This window comes from Lepisosteus oculatus, chromosome 17, assembly GCF_040954835.1.
Source record: "Lepisosteus oculatus isolate fLepOcu1 chromosome 17, fLepOcu1.hap2, whole genome shotgun sequence".
In the NCBI taxonomy this organism is placed as follows: domain Eukaryota; kingdom Metazoa; phylum Chordata; class Actinopteri; order Semionotiformes; family Lepisosteidae; genus Lepisosteus; species Lepisosteus oculatus.
In genome coordinates this window covers 15,867,010-15,892,973 of record NC_090712.1, presented here as the reverse complement: position 1 = coordinate 15,892,973, position 25,964 = coordinate 15,867,010, and the positions used below count along the sequence as shown (strand labels likewise).

The 25,964-nt window shown below is 38.5% G+C and overlaps 1 protein-coding gene across 1 annotated transcript; it reads right to left on the bottom strand.

Moving 5' to 3' along the window:
• Positions 1 to 700: 700 nt before the first annotated feature.
• lhcgr (luteinizing hormone/choriogonadotropin receptor) lies at positions 701 to 18,540 on the bottom strand. Its single transcript, XM_015362701.2, has 11 exons — positions 18,175 to 18,540; positions 14,627 to 14,698; positions 11,541 to 11,615; positions 10,186 to 10,260; positions 8,975 to 9,049; positions 6,538 to 6,615; positions 6,381 to 6,449; positions 5,501 to 5,575; positions 3,699 to 3,884; positions 2,655 to 2,726; positions 701 to 2,243 (listed from the first exon to the last, which is right to left on the bottom strand). Exons 1-11 carry the CDS (start codon positions 18,348 to 18,350, stop codon positions 1,031 to 1,033), a joined length of 2,166 nt encoding a protein of 721 aa, XP_015218187.2. The 5' UTR covers positions 18,351 to 18,540; the 3' UTR covers positions 701 to 1,030.
• Positions 18,541 to 25,964: the final 7,424 nt, after the last annotated feature.

Here is a 25,964-nt window from a genome sequence, read left to right as displayed (position 1 = left end):
AATGTGGCGCCTCATACTGACTAATGAGTTTTACATTTCTTGCATGGCCATTCTACACAAGGTACAGTTTTTGTAGGCACAACCAAATTGTTCTTAGACATTAATAGTAGTTTTAAATTCAAAACCTACAGGAAATACTGAAATGAGCAGGAGGACAGAACAAAACAGGCTACACGAGGCAGGGCAAAATTGATTTCTATTGAATCTTTTCAATGTCAAAATGTACTAATGGAACATTAAGCTCTCTTAGCTCTCCTATAGGCACCAGCAAAAGGATAACACCTGACACTCTGTGATTACATCTAGGAGGGAAAAACAGGGCTTTGGTTAAAAACACAAGGGATATTTGTTTTCCTTAATCTTACAAATATACCTCAGTTTTATATTTTGAAAAACTATTTACATAAAGGAGATGAACCACACTGCTATTTGTATTTGAGATTGTTTTCTTTAAATTAAAGCTTATATATTTTAATCCTTAAAAAAGGTACTGGAACTGAAGATACAATAGAAGGTAACAACTTGTTTAGTAATTGTTTACTGCACACTGTTTTTTACATTTCAGACCATTGAATTGAAACATAGAGACTGTACTTATATATTAAATCAAACACAAATTGCTGCTACAATTCAAAATATATTTAATCATTTAAGTTTAAAGTATTGCTATTATATTATTTACTGTATATCTGCTTGATAAGTAATATTTACAGTTTAATAATATCATAACATGGTACAGACTGAGAGCACAGATCTCATGTTACAATATGATAAACATAATAAAATATGTAAATTCAGAAAATGATTTTAGAATCCTAGAAATTTGATGGCTTTGATTTTAGCTAACAGTCTTTGAAGGTTTATACAGTAGTATTGTTAAGACGGAACTCTTGGGCCAGAAGACCAAAACAGACATAACTACAACATAGATTTAATTTACATGAAATTTAATTTGCAGCAGAAAGCATGTCTTTGGGATTAGAATACAGATCTTCTGGGTCTCTGCTGTTTTAATTTTGATCTGCATTATTTAAAGACTTCTTCCTTTATTACTCAGGGGATGCTGGCTGTTTCTCAGCACCATGTGGGAGGTTCTGTTTGCTGTTGATGCACTGCTGTGTTTCCCGGTGTGATGATCTGCGTAGTGGAATGACATTCTGTACATGTTGGCCTTTTTTTTACAGCAGCCGAACCAGCTCATTAGGATGCACATATCCCTCCTGAAGGCTTTGGTGAAAATGGCATACAAGAAAGGGTTGGCACAGGAATTGATGGGGTAGAACAATACAAGCAGGATCTTGGAGTTTGTCACAGTAATAAGGGGGAATTTGAAGGCAGCAGAAATGGCAAAAAAAGATATAGGCGCCATGCAGGTGAAGTCTGTGAAGATGAGCACCGCCATCTTTTTGGCAATTCGTGTATCTCTGTTCTTGCCTGTGAACTTGGGGTTCCTCACTGCCAGGAATATTTTGATGTAGCAGGCGCAGATGATGAAAAAGGCAATGACATTTAGCAGCAGGATGATTACGATGTAGGCCTGCGAGGGCAGAATTTCAATGTCCATTGGCAAACAGATGCTAACCTTCATGTAACTGCTCACGCCTAAAAGGGGCAGAAGGGCCATCGTGAGGGAGAAAAGCCACCCACCCATCATGATCAGAACCGCTTGCCTGCCGCACAGCCTCCGTTCCAGCTGCAGGGCGTATGTGATGGTGTGCCATCTCTCCAGGGTTATGACAGTCAGAGTATAGACCGAGAGCTCACTACCAAAGATGGTGAAGAATCCAGCTGCACTGCAACCTGCTCCTGTCTGCCACTCTATGGCATACTGGCTGTACTGGCTTCTTGTTTTAAAGTCCACCGTGGCAATCATCAGGAGATGTACCCCCATGCAGAAGTTGGCAAAGGCCAGATTGCACATGAGGAAGCGTGGGACGGTGAGCTTGTACTGGCTGGTCATGACCACAAGCAGCACGATGAGGTTGCCTACAATGGCAAGAATGTTGATGAACCAAATCAGGACTCGAAGGAAGCCATACCCTATGATATCTTCACAGGGGTTAAAGGCATCTGGCTTTGGGGAACACTGGAGGATTTTTAAGGGCTGGCTAAAGTCAAATTCTGGATAGTGAAATTCCAAACTCAGAGCCTCACTGTCTTCTTCAGATGATGTGACACTGGCTGTAGCAGGAATCTGAGTTACCAGGGATGAGCTGAATGATTCAGGGGTGAGAAATGGAATCCTTCAAAGAAAAAGAACAGGTACACACATATTGTAGACATTTCCTGTACCACATAGGAAAGTCCTGGTAGGGTAAGCAAAATGAAACAGCAAGGAATAGCAGCAGATTGGAGAAATGGCCAGAAGAAATGACAGCACAGATTAATGTTTCTGTTCAAGCATGTTCTTATTGAGACTTTGTTAACACACTGGAGCAAGAACATATTACCCAGCATAAATTTCGTACTCAAAGCATTCTAAGGGGCCCACTTAGAGTTCCAAACATTTCTTATGCAGGTTGACATACAACATTGTTACGTTTATGTTGATAATATCTACCAAGGCATTTACGGAGGCAAAAATAAATAGAACTGTTTCCAAACCAGCTTTAGAAACCTGGTAAAAAAACCTTCCTTCTCAGCTTAGCACTTACACTTGGGACATGATTCTGTCCTCCTCGTGCTGGCTGGATAGGTTAGCCCAGCTGGCAAAGAGAGAGTTGTGCCTGTAGAGATTAGATACACAGAAAATGGAAAATATATTTTAGAAAACAGAAAAGGCTTTTTGGCAAAAGTTTCTGTTCCTTTCTAAAAAAGGGGATTTTTTTTTCGTGGGCTAAAATAGTAGTAAATAATGAGGCATAAAGCTAAGGGTACAGTATAAAGAATCTATTCTGTCTCCTAGTGATTCATATATTATGATAGATATATTGTATTTTATATTACTAATTAGCATTTATTTGCATTTTTCTTAGTATGGAAAATGCAGATCTATTTTCTTTTCCAAACAAAACTATATAGAAGTAGCGTAAAAAACTGATCCATTTAATCAATGTTTCTAATTCATGTTCTGTTTTTAGACACCAAATACTTCCTTTCCCAACAAAATTACAAACAATTGTAAACAAAATGTTAAGTTGTAGGTTTATATGTAGTTTATATATTAGACATAAACAAAAAGGGCAACAAAGGAGAAACACTGAACAATTAAAATTCAATTACTAATGTGATGAACTATTCTGGAATGTCACATTAATGAGCACCACTGAAAATTGAAGATATGTAATGATTAATAAAACCATACCTTCCATTGCATGCAAAAATGAAAAATAATTGGTCATATACAGCATATATAGATATATAATTTTGCATTCATATTACAACTCTAAATGCATATGATTTAGGTTTAAATTACCTAAATGAGAACAATTGTTTTTTATCCTGATTTAGTAACATAGCTCTATGCTTCTTGAGGTGAAACAGAAAAATGTATTTTCTCAAGATTAATTGAAATATTGTCACTTTAAAAACATTAAAAACAAAGATTTTGTTTCAAGACAAAGTGTAAGGACTAACATGGTAATTCTGTATATCCTTGAGAAGCAAGGGAAATGCAATGCATTTAAAAATAGCTAGTTTTGCTTTTGAAACAATAGACCATTCTGAAATACAAATGTTCCTATACAGTATATGCTTACTCTTTCGCTTTCCAGTTCTGAAAAGCACAGCAGTGGCTGGGGTATGTTAAGTGAGCTTTACGCAGGCTGGAAAACAGGTTCAAGGGAGGCAAACTCTTCAGGGCGTAAGTTGACTGGGCAATTAGGATCTGCACAGACTCTAGGCCTGATGTAGGGAGTTTTTGTATTGGTGTTGAGGATACATCTCTGTAAAACAGAGGAAATGGTTTTAATGTCACAACAAAACATCATGTACATTTTGTAATGAGCGAAGGGCAGTGTAACTTTAAATACATTACTGAACAAACAGCCACTTTGTTCAGCTGGTACAATTTTTTACATGAAAACAACAATATAGCTGTTAAAGAGCTTCTGGTTTTAATCATTTACTGTATTGTCAAGTAAGAAACCTACCTTTGAATTGTAACTGTACATGTTAAGCATTCTCTGTGTCCAAATTAGCTGTCTTGTGCAACAAGTCATGAAACTAAAAAACACTAAGACACATTGGAAGCTAAATGAGATTATTACTGCATTAATAACATGTGAGATACATGTAAGACACTAATTAATGGCTAGTGTCACCTGTCAGTAATGTGCCCAATTACAAAGGAGAAAAAATAGCAATTCAGTCTTAACACAAATATAAGACAATTTAACCTGATATTTAACCTCATGTTTATTGATTTCGTAATTATCAAATTCAATCACCCCACTCCTATTTTGAAGAGATATCAATGAACAAGACTAATTGCTCTTTATGTCTCAAATTAATCTCTGATGCTTTCTTTGTAATTTAAAGACAGAGGGTCATCACATGATATTGGTTGCTAGTTTCTGAATCTTTCACATTTCCTTCCTCCAGTTAATCTACTCTGTCATTTCACTTCTGTGTGCTGTTTACAAATCACAAGCATAGCATTCCAAATCTGAATGATATCTGTAGAAAGTGTACAAAATCCAATCTGTGTGAATATATTTAGTTAGGATGAAGGAATCACTTAAAAAACACTGATTACAGTTTAGAGAAGTTGAAAAACAAACACAGAGAGCTCAAGAACTATAAAATATCACCACAATCTTGCTCCCCTTAATTATCCTGTTCATTTGGAAGGCACTGTGTTTGGAGTAATGCTGTGGAGTGATTCATTTAGGCCAAGGGTGTCCAATCCAGATCCTAGAGGGTCAGTGTGACTGCAGGTTTTATACATCTATTGAAAGAAGTAGCACGTAAAGAGTTCTGAGATGCAATTAACTCGGTCTGCTTAAGCCAGTACCCTGCTGGTTTAATTCATTATGGATGTACTAGAATGGAAAATCCACAGACACACACCACCCCTCCAGGACTATGACAGAGCATCCCAGATTCAGACTGGAGCCAAAGCACACCATATTTATCACAAGAGTTCTCCTTTCATGGTCTGCAGACTGGATAATGTGACAAAGATACAAAGGAAGTACTCAATAAAACAAAAGTGAATAAGCCTTGTGATTATACCTCTTTCTTTGCATTGTTAATTTTTACAGTAAGAATACTCTGCAGTGATTTAATGTGTAACAAAAAACATTTTGATCATATTTATTTATGTGAGTGAGCCATTTTTGTAGTTGATGGGACAAACAGAGTCTTAATAATGGGCTGCTTTCTGGAGCTCTGAAGGATAATTGTATATTTGAATGAATAATTTATAGTCATATTTCACTTTAACTCTTTAATATGCTTCTATGAAACAGAAAAGCTGCTTGGTAAGGGGTGTATTCACATCCTGAGAATGTAAGTTGTTTTAGTAGCTGGTTTCTTTTATAAACTCTGTTTTACTTACAGTACATCAGGCCCAATTCCTCCAATGAAAGCTTCTTCATGGATTATTCTGAGTTTACTGTTGCCTTTCAAAACTCTGTAAAGGTAAAATAGGTTTAAAACAGTTAACTCCATGTCCAGCACATAAGAAACAGAAGGTACTAAAGGGGACACTTCTTGGCTTAAACTAACTGTTCTGCTGAGACAGGAATGTGTCCTCAGACATTTGCAATCATCTGATTCTTACTAAAGTTTTGTATTTGTGGACTAGTAACTTGTGTCATTAACAGTGGAGCTACATTTGTGAAAATAAGGATATATAACTGACAGTAGCAGCTACACAACATGTGGTACCTGTTTTTTTCACTCTCAATTTCTCAATTTCTTTTTGCTTAGATACATAAGCTCTGCAAACATGTATCCATAATATCACAATATGTTTTCAGTTGGAATATCTGTCACCAGTATTCTTACTTGCAGTTATTTTCTGTTTTATATGTATAATTATTTATGGATGATCTGCAGAATTGTATTGTATTGTATAATATGTACATAATTTCTACATTTAGAATGTGCTGTTTCTGAATTTTACATTTTTATTAGTATAGTTGTACGGTGTATGTACTGTAGAGTGAAGTGTGATGTTGGGCCATAAACAGCATTTTCAATTAAATGCTTGATTAACTGATTAAAAGATCAAATAAAACAAAATGGTGATATTACAATTCTGCCGGTAATGTTTTTATAAAAGTATTACACTGACCCTAGTGTTAAATAAACTTTCAGCGATTAAAACTTGTTCATTTATTTTGACATGCAGAGGAAATCTATTATTTCATATAAATTTAAAGCATCGTCTCCCCAAAGTTACAGTGACAGTACTGTGTAAAATCAAGATGTACAGTTTATCGATCTTTGTCCCGTTGAAGGCACAGCGCTGGATTTCTCTGAAGCCATTTTTATACAGGTTCCTAAAAACACAAAAAAAAACACACAAATCAAAAGATAATCTTTGTCTTCAAGGCTTTCATTAACGAAGGTATAAGAAATAAAACTTACATTGTTATATGCTCTTTGGTCATTCCCACAAAAGCATTTGAAGGTATTGATTCTATATGCAGGTTTTCACAGATCTCCCTATAATGAAGAAAACAATATCCAGGTAATACATTTTTTAAATGATCTATTTGACATTTTTGACTGTGTAATCCAGTAATACATCATACATTTGTGATTAATACCTAATTACACAATAAGTGTTACATAAGTAGCTTTTAGGCATTAAGCATGAATATAATCTAAATTATTAGCAGTAACAATGAAAACTGAATTTATAGTCCTGTATCCACGATTCATCACTTTTTAATTCTAATCTGGAGATACTTCTGTTCAAATTTAGCCAATCACAGTGCAAACCTCAACACTTTCCAAAATCTGTTTAGCTTTTGATGTCCAAAGAAAGAAGCAGGGCAGAGACAAACAAGACACAGAGACCGAACCAAGGTCTCTCACTGTCCAGTGCATAACTGTTTCCTCTCTGCTAGTTTCAGAGGATGCTCTGAGGAGGGACATTTCACAGTACCAAGACTGGCACAAGCTGCAGTCAGTGTACTGCCTTTTCCAGATGAGCACCACATCCCAGGTGTTAGCCTCAGGCACTACTTTCAATTGAATGCTTCCCAGGTCCATTGGAACATCTCTTACAAATCATTGTCTTATGGATGGGTCTTATGGCTGCAGTGTTCAGTGGAGCTGGCTGGGTCTTATGGCTGCAGTGTTCAGTGGAGCTGGCTGGGTCTTATGGCTGCAGTGTTCAGTGGAGCTGGGTGGGTCTTATGGCTGCAGTGTTCAGTGGAGCTGGGTGGGTCTTATGGCTGCAGTGTTCAGTGGAGTTGGCTGGGTCTTATGGCTGCAGTGTTCAGCAAGCTGGCTGGGTCTTATGGCTGCAGTGTTCAGTGGAGCTGGGTGGGTCTTATGGCTGCAATGTTCAGTGGAGCTGGGTGGGTCTTATATCTACAGTGTTCAGTGGAGCTGGCTGGGTCTTATGGCTGCAGTGTTCAGTGGAGCTGGCTGGGTCTTATAGCTTCAGTGTCCAGTAAGCTTACTGGGTCTAATGGCTGCAGTGTTCAGTGGAGCTGGCTGGGTCTTATAGCTTCAGTTTTCATTGGAGCTGGCTGGGTCTTATGCCTGCAGTGTTCAGTGAAGCTGGCTGAGTCTTACGGCTACAATGTTCAGTGGAGCTGACTGGGTCTTATGGCTGCAGTGTTCAGTGGAGCTGGCTGGGTCTTATGGCTGCAGTGTTCAGTGGAGCTGGGTGGGTCTTATGGCTGCAGTGTTCATTGGAGCTGGCTGGGTCTTATGGCTGCAGTGTTCAATGAAGCTGGCTGGGTCTTATGGCTGCAATGTTCAGTGGAGCTGGCTGGGTCTTATGGCTGCAGTGTTCAGTGAAGCTGGCTGGGTCTTATGGCTGCAGTGTTCAGTGGAGCTGGCTGGGTCTACGCCACGGGGGAAGTCAGGGGAAGGTCAACACAATGACGCAGCTCATGTGATTCTCATGTGAACAGCAGGGTGTCTTTTCCTCTCAGGGCTGTCTGCTACTGTTGAAGCTGCTGCCCCCCTCCTGGCCTCAGTGTTGGTACCCTGTGACCCTGGGCTGCTCTTGCACTCAAGCCCATTGCACCCATGTCCCACTCCCAGCAGCAGTCCGTGGCCCCCCTGTCTCCCCAGCATCTCTCTGGTGCAGTCCATTTGCCTGGGACTGCTGGGACTGCTCTGCTCCTGAACTATTCCTGCACCCAGAAAACAAAAAATCCTGACAACTCCCAGGCGGACAGGAGGGAAAAAATGAAAATTCCACTCAGGAGGCGCCCTGGGATGGATGGGGATCCAGGAGCCATGAGCTGTGATGCAGCAGAGGTGACTAACACAAAACCGTTGGACCCTGTACAGCACCAACACCACATTTCTGATCTGTGAAGTACCTAAAATGATCAAGACGCATAAAACTCAGTTTGAGGGGCAACTGGGTCCCTCTCTCCCACTGCAAAAACGCCACCCCTAAGAACATATCAAATTAAACATTAGAAATTGAGAATTAATTGCTCTTCACTAATTGAGTGGCATCTTCTGGAAAAGATAGGAACTGCAGCAGCACCAAGAACAATTCAAAGTGATTGTATCACTTTACGCGAAAAGCAACTTGCTTTTTTGTTTCGTACTTCTGTAGTTTGCAGTTTACAAATAATTTAAATTGTTTTACTGTTAGACCAAATTAATTGTCTTACCTTATCTTTCTGTTCCACTGTTTGCTTATTCCGCATACCACATTTTGTAATAATTTACAGACAGCAGAATAACATTTCTGGTCTTTGACAAACTCGAACCATCAAATGTTTATTAATTTATTTAACCAAATTCTGAGACTGAGTGAGACATACAGAATACATTTCAAGAAAGAAATATTGTTGTAGAAGTGTATGAAAAAAATCACACTTACAGAATAAAATGGCTTTCAATGGAATAAATCGTAGACATGTCTGGGAATACTGTTATCCCCGTGTTACAGATACTCCTGCAAAAACAAAACACTGGAAAACTTAGAAAAATGTGACATTGTGTAATTGTAAATCTATAAGAAGAGCTTCTACAATATAATAAATTGAAGTTTAATTTGTGTTCCAGTTTGAGATTGATAAATCTTTGATACAATTTGTGTGTTGATCATCATCACCCCTTAGATAAACAATCACATGATTTCCAAATGAAGACTGCTCCCTGCTTCAGTGCTGCTGGTAAACTCACAGTGTATCTGTACCTATCTATGGGTGTTTCTTATTGACAGAGTGTTTCACCTTATTTGGGTGTGATTCTCTATTTTCAGGTGTAACTAGTGGGAAAGTGCTGGTGATCCCTTGACTTACCATTGTAGCTGTGCTTTTTCTAATTTATAACAGTAGTATTAGTTGCATACTAGACAGCTTCTACCCTGACTGAAGGTAATACATGCTGGATAAAGAAACATCCAAGACCAACATTATGCAGGACAGTGTATGTCCTTTGCTTTCAGAATCACCCCATTTTCCTGCCAGTATTTTAACAGAAAAAGCCTTGCAGAAACTTTGCAGAATTATGTATTTCCAGGGCTTTAGAAATTGCCCTATATTTCCTTGGAGTTGTTACAGTGGATTCCCTGGGGTAACATTCTGGAATGAGCCTTTGCTTTCACAAATGGTGTATCACCTCAAACTATTCATCAATTATTTATTTAGTATTGGGATGTCTAATTCTAATGTTGAGAATTTCCAGGTTTTTTATATTACAATAAAAATTTGAACCTATATTTCAAAAACACCCTTATTTCATTTTTCCGGCACAACACAAAAATTTGTTTTTTTGTTAGAGGTTAGGTTGCTCGTGCAAAAACTATGACTATGGGTAGGTTGGATATACAATTTGTCGATCTGTCCTGACATTTGTATCTGTGTCTTTAAGGATCTAAAAAAGCATCCCAGAAATCACAGAACAACCAAATGATTAAGAATGAGCATACGAGGGGAGAAAATGAAGTATTTAAGGTCTTTGTGGAAAATGGTGCATTTGCAAATCTCTGAAAAAGTATATTCATATAGTGAATTCAGAGAAAGTCTTCTATGCCAGTATTTGAGACAAAAATAAACAAGTATTCAAAAAAATCTAAAACATTCTCACAGGTATCTTAGCTTCGGAAGATTGCTGAATGCACGTCTGCCAATGTTCACTAGGCTTTTGGTATTCTGAATAGAGCTATTGAGAAAAGAGGATACACAGTTATTTAAAGAAGGGGTTAACAACGTGATCCACATGTATATTTCCACTAAAGTGCAAAACAATACATATGCAGCAATAACAATATATTTGTACTGATTACAAATCTGAAAATTAAAAAAATGTTAAAACTTTTAAATGCTAGTCTTGGATCCAATTTCCAGTTAATTTCCATGCGACTGCAGAACACTTTTGCCTGTAGACTGGATAGAATATTGAGATGTTGTATAGATAGATACTTTATTGATCCCGTGAGGGAAATTTCAGTGCCACAGCAGCTTAACACAGTCAACACAGCACAGTGTAACTAAATAATACAACACTACAGTATCATAGAATAATACAGTATGCTTTCCAGGAACAGATTAGAAGTAGTTTATTTGACTTGATTTGATTATCTCTGGAGCAGCTGTAATAGGCAGGTGGTACATGGTTTCCTCTGTTATTGAAGTTAAAGTACACATTTTCCAGGCCATATCACATTTCAGTGAGAAGTTGCTGATGAGAGAAAATCCTGGTTAAATTAATTTGTGTGCCTTGAACTGGTGCAAATTAGAAGTCTGCAGGTCGCAGTGACATTTGTCAGCTATAAACTGCAAAGGCAATCACTGCATTAGCAGTTTTTTAGGCCAAGCTCTGAGCAATATTTTCACACCAGACTGAAGAAAGACATTTTGCTCTTTTTAAGTTTTCATTGTATACACAAATATTCACTTCATTTAAATGTAATGTTTATTTTGAATTTAAATTCAAATAAAAATGTAACTATTTTTCCTGGCTATTTTGTAGTATGTATTTTATTAATACAAATGTTTTGCTTGGAAAAGCTTCACAGAATCTTTTCCAATGTTATACCTGAGAATGTATTTGAGATTCAAATTGTTATGCTACTCTTTAGACAGAATGAGTCCTATTTTTGCTTAGAGTCATACATTATCAGAGTATTAAGTACACAGTATCTGAGTATAACAGCATAGTTAAGAATATGAGAATACAAATACAGGAAACTCATTTGTGCAGTTGTAGGAGTCTATAACAAACTTTCCAGTCAGTTGTTGAAGCTGATTCCTTTGAATAAGTCAGGAATATGGTGTAACTGAATCAGTTAAGTTATTGGGAATCAGCTAATGGCTTCTTCTTGTAACTTTGCTTATATTTTTACAATTTCATAATAAAACATGCCCACATCTCTTGTGGAAATAACAGAACCCGACACAGGGATAATGGGTATTATCTCTATCAAGTGCAATCCAACTTACATTTCAGAAAGGTTGTGCAGGTTATTGAAAGCCAGAGCTTCTATTCTTTCAAGAAAGACACTTTGAGAAATTTCACTGAAATCGCATGGAAAGAGAAAGTTAATTCATTTCAAGACGATCAATATTTACTCCAGAATGACTTTCTAGATCCCTCTCATTCTTCCTTTATTCATAGTTTTTTTTTTTACGATTCCTCTCTTAATATTATTTGTTTATAATTATTATCCTGCAATAAGGAGAAGTGAAAATATTTTCCCAGAACTTGTGTACTGGTGACTTCCCATCCTCAGTTGTCCTAACAAACAACAAATAAGTGTCTAAAAAATAATGACCTGTAAAATTCCTGAAATCCACATCTTATCATGAAAGCATCTTTGAGGTAAATATTAATATAGCCATTAAAAGTAGGTGGTTTTCTTAATAAACCGATACAGGAGTATAAAAGGAAGATTGATGTAATAAAGCCTAAATTTATTCCAATTTAATACATTGGATAAATTCCCAATCCTGTTCCTAGAGACTCTCAAACTTGCTGGTTTTCATTTCAGCCAAGATTGACTACTTCATTCAAGCCGTAATTGAGCTAATATGTTGCTTTATTGGAACATTTGCAAGTTTTTTTTTTCCTATTCAGTGTTTGGACTTTTAAGTTTCTTATGAAATGCGCTAGTTACAATTCAATTAGCAAAATGTCCTCAGAGTTCAAAAGAAACAGTTCAAATGAATCCTATTATGAAGTCAATTGAGGGTTCAGACTGGAAGAAAAACCAGCAGGTACAGTATGTGGGCCTCGAGACCAGGACTGGGAACCCCTGATCACTGCATGTAAAAGGAGTGTGCAGACCTGTTATTTAAATGCATAAAAAACCTTTTTAAAAATGTCACTCTTTTGATGATTTCATGGACTTAAATTTTCCCACTGATGTCTTTAGACTTAAAAATCCCCTTAAATGGGATTGTCACTGGGCTTATCACTTACTAGGAGAATAGTACTTAATGTTTTTCATTAACTGGGGAGATTATATACAGCCTCTCTTATGATTAATTCAAGTCTGAGGTTTAAAGAACAAAACTCGTCCTCTGAACAGAGTTATTAAAGTGATTCAAAATCTACACACAGTCTACAGCTGCAAAAACAAGCAGAAGAAGAACAACATCTATTGTTGCTTCAAGTAAAAAAATGCTTTTTTTCTGTATTCTGAAAAATGTATTTCATAAGGACATCACATTCTCTATCCCTGCAACTGGGATCAAGTTGTATGTGTTAATGGAACTGCCTAGCACCTGAGCACCTCTCTTACTGTTTATGAGTGACACATGAGTCACCTTTTCCTGATCTTTAACAGGTCTTACCAACAAACCACTGCCAGTTCAGACTAACCATGGAAGCAAAACCATTGAGTAAAAGCACATTTCTTGCGATGCGTTTTAATGAAATCAACACAAGGTCCAGTGTATTTTTTTTTTCAAATATAAATTATTATTCAATTCCATTAATTTCAGAATGTAATTGATGTTGTTTTTATCCTTTATTCAGAAACGAATCATCCCCTCTCCACAGTAACCCTCTGGCAAATTGTTCTGAACACAGGCTTTGTGAGAAATTGCTCCAGTGCTGTGACAGTGTGAGAGAAGATATCTTAAACAGAATCTGGTTTTTGATGCTTTAGTGCCATTGCATTAAAAATAGAAATATATATAAAGAGGACATTTGTGCTCCGTACTACACAAATCTGAACTTTCACATTTAATTAAACCGATTAAAATATCAACGTGCCTTCATTTACATCTTTTTGCCACACAGTATTCCATTTCAACCAGGTTTTAATTAAACAGTAACCTAGTTTTCATTTCTAATAAAAGCCTGTGGTCTGTGGTACAAGACTCACTGTTTCACTTGTTTAAGTAGTTTACTAAAGACAGTAAGATTAACTCTTACTGAGTAACCACTCCTTGCATCCTTGATGAAGAGGGATTTGTAATGACATAATGACAATATTATGCTCAGAATAATAACAAAATATTTAGTTTACATTGCAATGTCTTTTTTTTCAAAATTTATTCAGAAAAGTATTCCATTAATTTCAGAATGTAATTGTAATTTCAGAATGTACAGTAATGCTGAAATGATCCAATCCACACAATTTATTAAATGGCAGAGGAGTAACAGATAAGATAAGAACAGATAAATTCTACAACATGTAGTGACTTCCCACCTCTTACGGCTTTACGGGTTTAAAAAACAATCATAAATTTGTGTGCTTCATACCACAGAAATTTTAATATAAAAGACATGCATCCTTTTTGGTGACAATCAGCATAAAAATGTCTTGTTTCAGAAAACAACATCATAATTGTTGTACTGTAGCTGCTGCTCGAGCCCTTATGAAATAGTTTGTGCTTAACATATCTCCAAGATTGCTGGCAGTCTTTGTCCTTGAATTTATCTTCAGGAACTTAGAAGAATGGAGATTTCTTATGCTGGCTCAGTATGGGAACATTTTTTCCTTCACTGCTGCACACCAGCGACACTGCGTTATAAAATATTAGGTTGTTGATTATGTTATCAAATTAACAGAGAGGTATGAGAGGTGTGAGAGTTAATATTCTGTGTTTCAGTATACATTGTGAATTTTGCTTTCAAAGGAAATCATTAAAATTTTGCCAGATAAAAAACAGGCACTACTGTATCACTATTAACACAATAATCCATGTAGACAGCATTTTAGCTGATCCTCAGTTGAATTTCTGAATAATTGTTCAAAAATGTTTTCTACTTTTTCACCTCCATCTCACAGCACTGTCCTACCTAACAGCATTCAATGAACTCCAGCTTCATACACACCCCTTGGCTGGGGATGATTATTAGATGGAAGGGGAACAGTGTGAAATACTGTGGAAGCACAAGGACATGTTTTCCATGCTCATTTCAGGCATGACAGCTGCAAGTACCTGCTAAACCTCCAGCATAAACAGAATGTTAAAAAACACAACACAAGCTGAGTTTAAAGACAAAGAGTTTGCCCAGGCTGCTCACATTTCCATCACACACTACACGCACAGAAAGCATGTCTGGGGATACTTACATTCGTAGGACATTCACTAATCCCTCAAATGAGTGGCTGGTGATGGTTTTTATAGACAGGTGGGTAAGTGTTCTGGGGGAAAAAAAAAGAGATTCGTTTTTCAGAAAACATTTATTTTTCAAAAACACTGATGTTACTAATTACTTGATTGACATAATTAATTGAATAAAAATGGCTTCACCTGCCCTTTTATAAATCTTAATCAGTTGCTGATTGAAAGGTACCTCTTAAATCCACAGGATTCACATCCCTCGAAGATTGGAGAAACCCAGAAGTCCACAGAGGGACAGCTGTACCCCCAAGACAATCATCTAATATTTATTTTAACCACAGCTCTACATTATCTTTATTGTCATGGAATTTCAACAGTACACTGAATTTCTCAGTAGAATCAGCCTGTAAGAGATGGAAACTCACTTTGTATCCAAGGAAACATACTCTTAATAATATTAAGGTGTAATCTGGCATCTTCTGGTATAATATTTTGACTAATCCAATCAATATAATTTTTAATTAAGTAAAGTTTGAGACAACCATAAGAGGTGAGTTGAATTAATGGATCGTCCAGTGTTGGGGTTACAGTCTTCTTAAAGTTTGAGTTTTTCACAAAGTAAAACCTGTGTTTGGAGTAGAACCACTTTGGTCTTACTTTGACATAATTTGTAAAGGCATGTATTTGGTACAGAATTAGAATTAAGCCCTTCAAGAGTCAGAACTTGAAATTTCACCCATGGCAACATTTGAAGCTATTATGAATCTAGACATGACCCAGTCTTACTTTATATGTTTTAAACACAATCATAACACCAATTAAAGTCAATGTTTAATTATAACTCTTGCACCAACTAAAACTCATCTGTCATAGTTGTGTAATTATTCTTTACCACATAAAAAAAACATTTGATGGTAAGTGGAAGTTTAGAAAGAGTGCTGTTGCCACAGATATCCAACAGTTTCAGATTGGACGGTTCATTTACTTCTGCATTTTTCTTGCGCCTTCTAATGTTGACTTTAGTGCTATAATTTCAGTGTTCAATGTGTTTATACTCTGTCTGTCACGGTCGTCATCACTCCTCTAGAGGGTGCTCCCACCTTTCTTTTATAATTTACTTTCATTAGGTGCACTTGTCCCTTGTTCCCCTCTTATTATTTATCTCCGTGGTTCCTCTGGAAGACCCCTGGAAGCCCCCCTATCACCGGGTCCAGGAGTGGCCCGAGGGCAGAGGTTTCAGCACGGCCTCCTGACCTCTGGGTCCGGGGCTCAGAGCGCCTAGCTTTGTTATGCTTTTAATCCAGTTTCCTCCTCCCTGGTTTTTAATTGTTCGTCTCGGATGGATCTCCTGGCTTTTGCATTACGGACTGTGACCCAGCAACTCTATTGGACCTCCTCTGGGCTCCGTCACCTGCGCTCCCCCCATGTACTGGATCCCCAGTCACCGCCCCCTGTCTGTCATCCCAACCTTCACTCGCCGTGCCTTCCCTGACATCATTCTCCAGACACTCCCGGATGATACCGTCTCGCCTGGGGTCTTTACAAACACATTTCACAGGAGTGGGATTCGCTCCCGTGACACTGTCATATGCATTGTACCTGTTACTTGTCACAGCATACCACACGGCCTTGTGAGACAGATTCATTATCATTGTCAGTCAGTTGTGCTTTTTACTTATTTTCTTCCACTACTATAGAGTCCATGGAAAGACAACCCCGGGCAGCCACTGTCTTCATGCACATGCTATGAGTGTTGCAGCTACATTGAAGGACAATTTCTTCAATGTCTATACAATAGATATGTCTATTAATTTACGAAAACATATATTTAATACAAGACATATGATGGGTGTTTTGTTGCTTTTCTTTTGCTGTCTTCACCTGTTTACCCTTTTCCTTTTAATATAGCATTAAATTCTCTGAATCAGATCTCCTGAATGGGAAAACTAGGGGAGCTTATTAATGGCTTAAACAGAGAGAGGAAAACACATGTCATCATTGGCATAAGGTACAGCATAACCCAGAAGTCCACAGATGAACAGCTGCCCCCCCAAGATGCCTAATAAAACAGGCAGCATAATTGGACAGCTACTTGGCTGCACACAATACACGCTCTGACTAAAAAGATTCGTGCAGTGTAACAGCATGGGGTGAGATACATATTACCTTGAACCATCCAGTAAATGGAAATTTAGCATCACTGATACTGAACTTTTGTAATACTGTAATTACACTGAGCAATAATAAGATGATTGCCAACTGCCAAATAAAAAGCATTAGGAAATGCAACTCTCTACAACAGACATAGCAAAAACATACATTAGGTACTTTGTTAAAATGAATACCTTAATGTGTAATGAGGTCTACAACACCTCATATACTGTATTCCAATAAATTGAAGTAATGAGTATTTTATTACCAGGGTATACATTTAAATGGTGCGTCAGATTACATAACTTCTGTGGTTGTTTCTGATTTTTTAAATTTCATTAACTGTTACACATTTAGTTTTAAATCACATGGTTTGATATATTCTGGAATTGTTATAGTCGGAAAGATATTCTACTGTTGAGGTTAAGAAAATATAAGTATTTTCCTTTAAATTAGTACTGTAGAAATACAAAAGGTTGCTACTGTACATGATAGAATCATGCCTTTTACTTCATGCTAACCACTGCACCACTGTACAAATGTTTGCCAAAAGATAAAGTACAACACTGTGGGAAGTATGAATAATGTGGTTTGGTGTAGTGTAGTGGAACATGTTCTCTTCTAGGTGCCGCCAAAGACGATGCAATTGAAAATAAAACAATAACTATTTGCATTTATATATATCGAGTAGAAGAAGTAATAAATTATTCAGTATTTTAAACAAGGCACATTATAACAGCTGTAAAAAAAGACAAAATCCAGAGGGGGAAACTATATCAAACGTAGACTACAGCAAGCTGCTCTCCAGTCTTTCCAACGATAAATCCCAAATCAATTAGAAAGGCAATATTATGCAGAAGATGCGCAATCTGAGAGGAACGCGCTTTTTTATGTCTATTTTCAGATCTTCCAGGCCGAGGGGTGACATAGTCGAGTTAGTCAAACCTAGCAGTTTCAAAAGACATCTAAGTATATTTTTCAACTACAGAATACTCAGTCTACATCACTGGATTGATTTGGTAATCTGTTGCACTGAGCCCTCTTCACAAACAGCATTCATTTCAACACTAAAATGACTGAGTGTAGACTATTATTCCACAAATGTTTTCAACATATTTTTGTTCTTGTTCCTGCTTCTTCTTCTACATGATTTTAGTATATTAAAATCTGCAAATGCATACTGTACATATTTAAAAAGTTACATCATACAGGAAAGGGAATAGATGCACACAATTCCATAGTGCAGACAGTGCATACAAAATTGAGCAAGGCTACTTAACACACGTTGCCATCACCACATTACAATCACACATACGAGTATACTGTACACCTGCTATTGCGCGATAGGTTATTTACAGTACGTATTTCACGAGTTCAACAAACAAGCAGAATATTTAACACTTACATTCTCCTGCACTTGTCTTTTCTGGAAGCTGAAAATAGCCATTCTGTCTCATTATTGCATCTGATAATCCCGTCAGAACAATGACAAATCTCCGGACACACGAAATTAAAAAGAGAGATAGAGTAACGTGTACTCAAGAGGAGAGGAAAAATCATACATACAAGCGACAGTTTCATTGTCGTTGTTATGTCTAAAAGCGAACCAAAACTGATTTGATTACTCCTTACAAATGCTAGAGAAATATACCTCAGGCGGCAGCTGAAAGTGAAAAAGTAATCTTTCGGAGTGCTGTGTTCGTCACTGGCAGATCAGCTCCTTGAAAGCTCCAAGTATCTTTATTAGTGTTCAATTATCCATCTAACTCCGGCGAAACGTTCTACTAAACTATTCTGTGCGGCACGACCGCGTTCATAAAAGTCTGTATATGGTTCATATTTTATGTAGAATATGATTTGTTCCTGAACTGACAGAATTGCAAACTTTCCCTGAGCTTCCGAGAGCTGTGAAGAAATATGGTTATGCAAAAGCCAAGCAAACAAAAGTAGATTATTGCCTTAGATGTCTGACATTTCTAAATGAAAGTAGACCGTAGGAAGCCACATTCTAACGTGTAAAATATGGATTATACAACATACTGCAGTCACATAATCTTGTTAGAGAAACGTTCAAGATATTGGAAGAGCCCCAAGTTTTGTACTCTTGACTAAGGTATCGGCTGCTCAGGGGTCACATAACCTCATCTCAGTCTGATGAGCCACTAAGCTCCAGTATAGACCTCCTAAAGTTATAGTGGCTCTATTACAAACAGATATAGCTCGACAGAACTGGTCCACAGATTGCAACAGGACTGCCTAAGGTTAGATGCCCTTATAATTCTGCCCTCGTCTTCTCCTTCTCCAGTCTTTTTCTCCATAAAAAAAGGTGTTCTATTGGAAACATAATGTTTATACAGATTATATCTGAGAGTGAAGCCATCAACATGCTTTGCAGGTTTAAGTATCGGGACAACATTAACAGTCTCATCCAGAGAAAAAAGAGTACTTTAATGCCAATTACTTTACTGTTAGTTAAGACTTGTATCAATGTCCTTACCTACCATGTAATTACATAAACAGACCCACAAATGTAAAAATAAATTTGATTTATTAGAAGGCCATATGGATGCTTTTGTAGAACCTTAATTTTCTTACTTGATTTACTCATATTTTTTCAGTTGCTACCTCCCTGCATGGCACTGATTAATTTCCATCCATCCATTTTCAAACTGCGTTATCCATTGCAGGGTGACAGGGGAGACAGAGCCTATACCAGTTAGGAACAGGCAGAAGGGAGGAAACATCACAGGGAAAACGCAAACACACACACTAGGGTTGATTTTTTTCCAGAAGCTAATTAACCTACTGGTAGAGGTAAGTCTTTTGAGTGTGAGATGAAACTGGAGCACCCAGAAGAAATCCATGCAATAACAGGGAGAACATGCAAACTCCACACAGACAGCACCCCAGGTCTGGAATTGAACCCAGGGCCCCAGCATTGCAAGGCAGCAATGCTGACCACTTCACCATTGTGCTAAGCATGCCTAATTTCCTTGAAGCAAAAAGATACATTATGTTTTGAATGCAGTTGGTGAATGGCTGGTAATCATCTCTTTATACCATATGGTTATTTTCCTTGTTCTTTGTGCTGAAATATCATGATAAGCACTTCCCTAGCCTCAACATCTGACTACGTTTGTTGAAAAAGCATAGAAGCACTTGAGTAGGCAGCTAGCTGTTTTTAGTTTATAAACATGCTCAATTAACTTGCTTTTCCTTACATGCCTCACTAGATGAGACCTACTGCCTTAATGACATAATGGTAGTCAAGGACAGACAAGAAACCTCTTTAGTCCATTAATATATTAGATTACAATGGTGCACCTGTGAAAAAGCATGTGTTCCTGTTTTTGCTCACGTCTAAAAGAAAAAAGACAAAATCAGATAAACAATTTATGGCTAAACTCCTTCTTATCTTGTGCCACACGAACGTAGCTGATGAACTAGAAAACCATTTGCTCTGGACCTCTAATACTATACCTTGGGATGTTGAAATACACTTTCATAGACTCTCTTTATAGGCAATGTCTCTGTCAGCTGATACTAAACAGAACATTTTGACAGAGAAAATATAACCATAATTCAGATGAGTCTTCTTAAAGAGTTGATTTTAAAATGGCCTGCTTAGAGTTTAGAAAATAACACTGTGACCCATATGTGTTTCTCTGTAAATTAGGCTTAGTCCCAGATTTAAAAATATATAATACATGTTCATTTGATTAGCTACGAATCACTGGCTATTTACTTGCTATTTAAGGGGCTTTGAATTCTGGTCACAAACTTACACAGAATGTTTATGATTTCAGAACGGGGGACTTCTTGATGATTAAAAATGCATTGTTAAAACACCTTTATTCAAGATTTTAAACATTAGAATAACCTTGATTTGTTACAAGTAATCTGGATTGATAACATACAAACCCAGACACATTGTCAAAGATCATCCATTTAAAAAACAGCTAAAGTTGGATCTGTTGGCTTGCAATTATTTATAATTTTCAAGGTTTTATTGTCATTATATATTTTATTTAGCTTTTGGCAGTTTACTGGGTCTCCTTATAACCCCTTTTGACTTCTCTGCTGCTCCTCCGCTGCCAAACTATACCTCGTGTAATGAACTGCTTACAGAACCCTGAAAATGGGGTAGTGCGGTGGCTCTGTGGCTAAAGATCTGCACCTGTGGCTAAGCGAGGCCCTTAACCCTAACTGCTCCAGGGCTGACCCCAAGCCCATCCTGATCGATCCTAGGCCTACCCAATCAGTCCAAAGCAATTTAATTTACTTTTTTCCCTTGTTTGCGTTACATGATTTGCTTTTTAATGGTACGTGTTTGTTTGTTTTTTCATCGTATGTGATTTGCTATTGGCTCGCTGTATCGTTTTTGACCAATAAGAAAACTATGTAAATGTCGTGGGGCGGTGCATGCGTTGCCGTAGCCCAATGGGCTGTCGTTGTCGACGCTCTTAGAGCTATCTAGCGCTAGGTTTTTGGTTTATTAGCCAACATTGCAAAACAAATGAATATTTTTACGTTTTTCAAAAAGCCGCCTGTAGGTGGCCAGACCAGTCCCGAAACAAATAAGACACATGAGATGCTACAGGCATCTTGGGTTTTAAGGAGCACAGCCTGGCTCCCCGAATACAAGTGTTTCTGGACCGCAAGGGGCAGTGCACGCGTTTGCTTGTAGCAGCTCGATACATGCTCGACCTGTAGGAGTTCAGCACGAAGATGTTCTAAAATTTCTCCTGTAAACAAATGACAAGTTTTGGAATGCATGAATAACATTAAGATAATATTGAAGAATAGATGCGAGTGTGCATTTTACAGATTACCATTCAGATCGCCTCTAAATGCCCTAAGTATTTTTAAGTGAACGACGTTTACAGAGCTAAAATACATCCAAGGTATGTATTTGACGCTTTTATTAGCAGACCATTCTTGCAACAAAAGCTACGAAGAATTGGTTAGCACTGTAATTCAGTGTCAAGTCTTGTGGGAAGTCACGAATTTCCAGATTAGGTGTCTTTTGGGTTTCATACACGTTTAAAAGCATCATGAAGTATCAAACAAGAACTTCAGAACTTAATATTTTAATACCTTCGCAGTTTTTATTCTCATGGCGCCTTACTCGATATTACCCTTGGGGCGATGCATTTACTCCAACCTCTGAAACCCATACAAGCGTGCACCTGCTTCTGGTATGTTATGCTCAAGTCCGCTGAATATTTAAAGGCAAGGTAAAAGCTCCGTAAAGTTGGCACCCCTACAGACAGGTAAAACCCACCTAATTCGTTAGTGCTATGTTTGTGCCGGTTTGTGCTGCTTTCGTTCCCGAGATAAAGCACCTTGTTTTTCCGGTGATCACGTGACCGTGCACGGTGACTTTGACCTCCAGTGACCCCGTCTGCCGAGTTCAAGCGCGCTGTTACAGTTGAGCTCGTTTTAGACATGACATGGCACATGCCAACAAGTTAACCATCTATGACATAAACCTGTGGTTGTAATGTCTGTAAAATCACCGTGATTGTAAGATCTATGGTTTTTATTTTCAAAGGCACGTTTTCCTTTTCTTTCGCTACCATGACACGCTGTTGCCAAACGCGTAACCGTGGGATACCGTCCCGAAAAGACCTCCGCAGCATGTTATGATAAGGACCCCATATATATCGCATGTATATCGCGGCAGCGTATATCAGGACTGGCGGCTTGCTTCCATGCCACCCTGGCACGACTGTCGCAACAAACGTCTCATATCAGGAGATGATATACCCAGATAGGACGTGTTGCGATATATGGACTTTGTGTTGCGACATAGGGGTCCCTATATCCTGGCAGAGTATGTCCTATCGTAACATACGGCTTCATATCGCGACATGGGCGTGACAGTTTTTGTCATATCGTGGTATATGGATTTCATGTCGCGACATGGGGCAGGGCATTTTTGCGGGGGTATGTCATATCGCGATATGCGGGCTTCATGTCGCGACATGAGCGCGGGGGCGTTTGACATATCGCGATATGCGGGCTTCATGTCGCGACATGAGCGCGGGGGCGTTTGTCATATCGCGATATGCAGTCTTCATGTCGCGACATGGGGCGGAGGCGTTTTGACGGGACAATGTCATATCGCGATATATGGACTTCATGTCGCGATAGTGACGTGCCAGTCGCAATGGGTATCGCGATGTGATCGTGATGCGCGCACTCCTTTCGTGACATGCTATCGGAGTCGTGAACGCGCTGTGGGTGCCATGACATTCTTTGTCTACTATTCAGTTTTGACCTCAGTGCGACTTCTCTTAGATTGATCAGTAATTGGAAACCAATGGATGTGTTACTGTATATCCAGCGTGCTCACACAGCACACACGGTTAACCGGGGCTACAGTATTTGGACCGAGAAGAACATCCATCACCTGTGTATCTACATGTTCTCGGAACTTCCGCTGTAGCGCTGTACCCAATCAGAGTGTCGATTCTCACTCTTCACCCAATCGCGGCCCGAGCTGTTCGGGGTTTAGCCAATCACGGGTCTGGGAGCTGTGCTTCAGCAGCGCCAGGTGGATCGGCTTGTTGACAATCTATTTTTAAAATGCTTTACTTATTTGCACAATTACTACATCGGCTTATTTTTTTAACGTCTTTATTACTACATTCAAAATGTCCCGTACTCTTCGAAATAAATACATTTTTATTTGCAATATAACTGTTTCCGCTGCTTTCTGTAATGAATACATGGTATTTGAACAATTTTAATCGTATATTTAAGGTAGGGGAAACACCTTCTGCTTTGTACTTCAAAAATGAAATGTAAAGTCTATGATTATATTATTATGCTCGTGCTTTCAGTTTTGTTTTTTATTGCTGAATTACATCGATCTTTGAACTAATACCTAAAAATGTGAATATGGGTTCTCGTGTTGTACCAGCGGTAATGTGGAAACTGGTGTCTCACCAATGGAAGGATTACACAAGCAATACATTTTCGAGAACATTGTTAAAAATTAAAAGAAAACACCCAACCCAATTAACTAACATCGTAACTCCATCCTAAATGTAAGACTGTTTATTCGTGTAAAGGCTGCAAAGTCTGGGGTCAACTGATCATAAGATCACAACTGAAAGATCTGGTCGTCGTGACTTTACTGTTTTGTACGTCTTCAGAGTGACGTCACAGCCAGGAAAAGAAGGCGCTATATTGAAACATCCACCCCACCCGACCAGACAGACTCGGAAAACAAATCGCCCCCATCGTTTTAATCACAATCAGTTCTAGTACCGAGTTTGTTGGTGTCTGTAAACGTCCCTGTAGATAGTCACGTGATTACCCGAAAAAAACCAAGGCGCTATATTTCGGAAAAGAAAGCAGCAACGCTACTTGCAGCGACACAAGCCGGCACAAACGCAGCACTAATGATTGCGGTGAGTTTTGTCGTTTGTGCTGTTCGACGGGCGGGTGGGCAACTTCATGGAGCAGGACAAGCAAACATGTCTGGGTCATTATACTGCAGACTGCAGAAGACTCGACTTCACCTGAGGATCTAACACAGGCGCCCACACCTGTGTCTTCAGAGGACAGGTGTGCCCTCACGCTGTATTCTACACCAAGGACTGCCGGAACACAAAGATACAAGGACTGTGAGCTTTATGTTTGGGCCTAAGACCCCTGTAAATACAAACACACAGATAATGACAGTTTATTAAATAATTCAGATATATGTTCACTTCTGCTTTGTGAAATAAAAAAATATGTTTCCAATATTGCCGCGGTCCGCAGGTGTGTGACGGTGGACTTTCCAGTGTTGCTTCTTGGATATGTTATATACTACCAGCGACAACCTTGTACGTAGTGCCTCTTAAAAAAACACCCTGGTTCTTTTTCAAGTTAACGAATGTGCTTTGCATAAAAAGTTCAACAGCGGTTTTGTTGTTCGTAAAGTTGCAGATTCAAGCCTTTTTGAACACGTGGCTCGACTGACTGGTGAATCTTTACACGTCCCTTGGTGCGCGTGTTTATTAAGGAGACAGTGAGAAACCGATCACTTCATCAGATTTTTTAAAAAGTACACCGCTACGAAGTATTAAGACGTGCTCGTTAAAGCCTCTTGGTGAGAAGATGCAATTGTTTGCTAGTGTTCGCTTTTTGAGACTACACCCGCAACTCTTCTGATTAGTGTATGTGATTCTTGCTGACACAAACGCACAGAAGACACTGATGTTAAATGGACTACCGGACTGTATATAGGCTGGGAGACAGTCTCTTCCCTACGTGTGTGTGTGTTTAGTGAGTGTGCAGCGCTGTAGCCCCTGTCCTCGTGTGTGTACCTTTCCCGGTTCAAGTTCAAGTTAATAAATGTGTTCAGCCCTATTCCCTGAGTCCCATGCCTGCTCCATTCTGTACCGAAACCCGAATTCGTTACAATATATATATAAGGTTCCACTAATTCTGCTGTTTAATTATACCGCTCAAGGATTGCATTGCAAATTGGAGGGGTGCCCCTATGCTGGCATGACGGTCAGTTACAGCCCGGGTCACCCACTTTTGCACAGGCCCACTCAAAAATCAATTCCTGGCTATGCCCCTGCTCCAGGGGCAACGTATACATGTCTGACCCTGCGCTCTGACCCCAGCTTCTCTCCCTGTCTGTGTGTCTCATGCAAAGCAAGTTGGGTTACGCGATGAGACACATTTCTAATACAAGAAACTTTATATGGCCAATAAAGTGATCTCATAGCCTTTTACTTGCTGAATAGTTTTACCAGAAACATTATGGATACAAAAGATGGATAGCGCCATCTCTTGGATTTCAAAAGAAACGTTCTGACTATCCGGCAATCTATCAGAAACACTAAAACCTTCAATGATGTTTTATAACTTGGGGAATTACCTGGGGTTCCGTGAGTCTGTGCGAGAACTAATGTATTTGTAACATTTTGCGCTGAGGCCAGTTTCATTTCGCTATTTATTATGCATTTACCTTGTGCTATTCATCAAATTCTTAAAATCCATGCAAACGCCAATTGAGAGTTATATAATATTCTATTATAGCACAATTATTTAGAATAGATAATTTCTATTTGACTTTATGCAGGAACGTCGCATGCCTTTTCAACAATCTTCATGCAAACCCGTTCTTCCACAAAACACCCAACTCAAACCACAACCACTCGGGCCGCAGCCAGCAGTTCAAAAGCG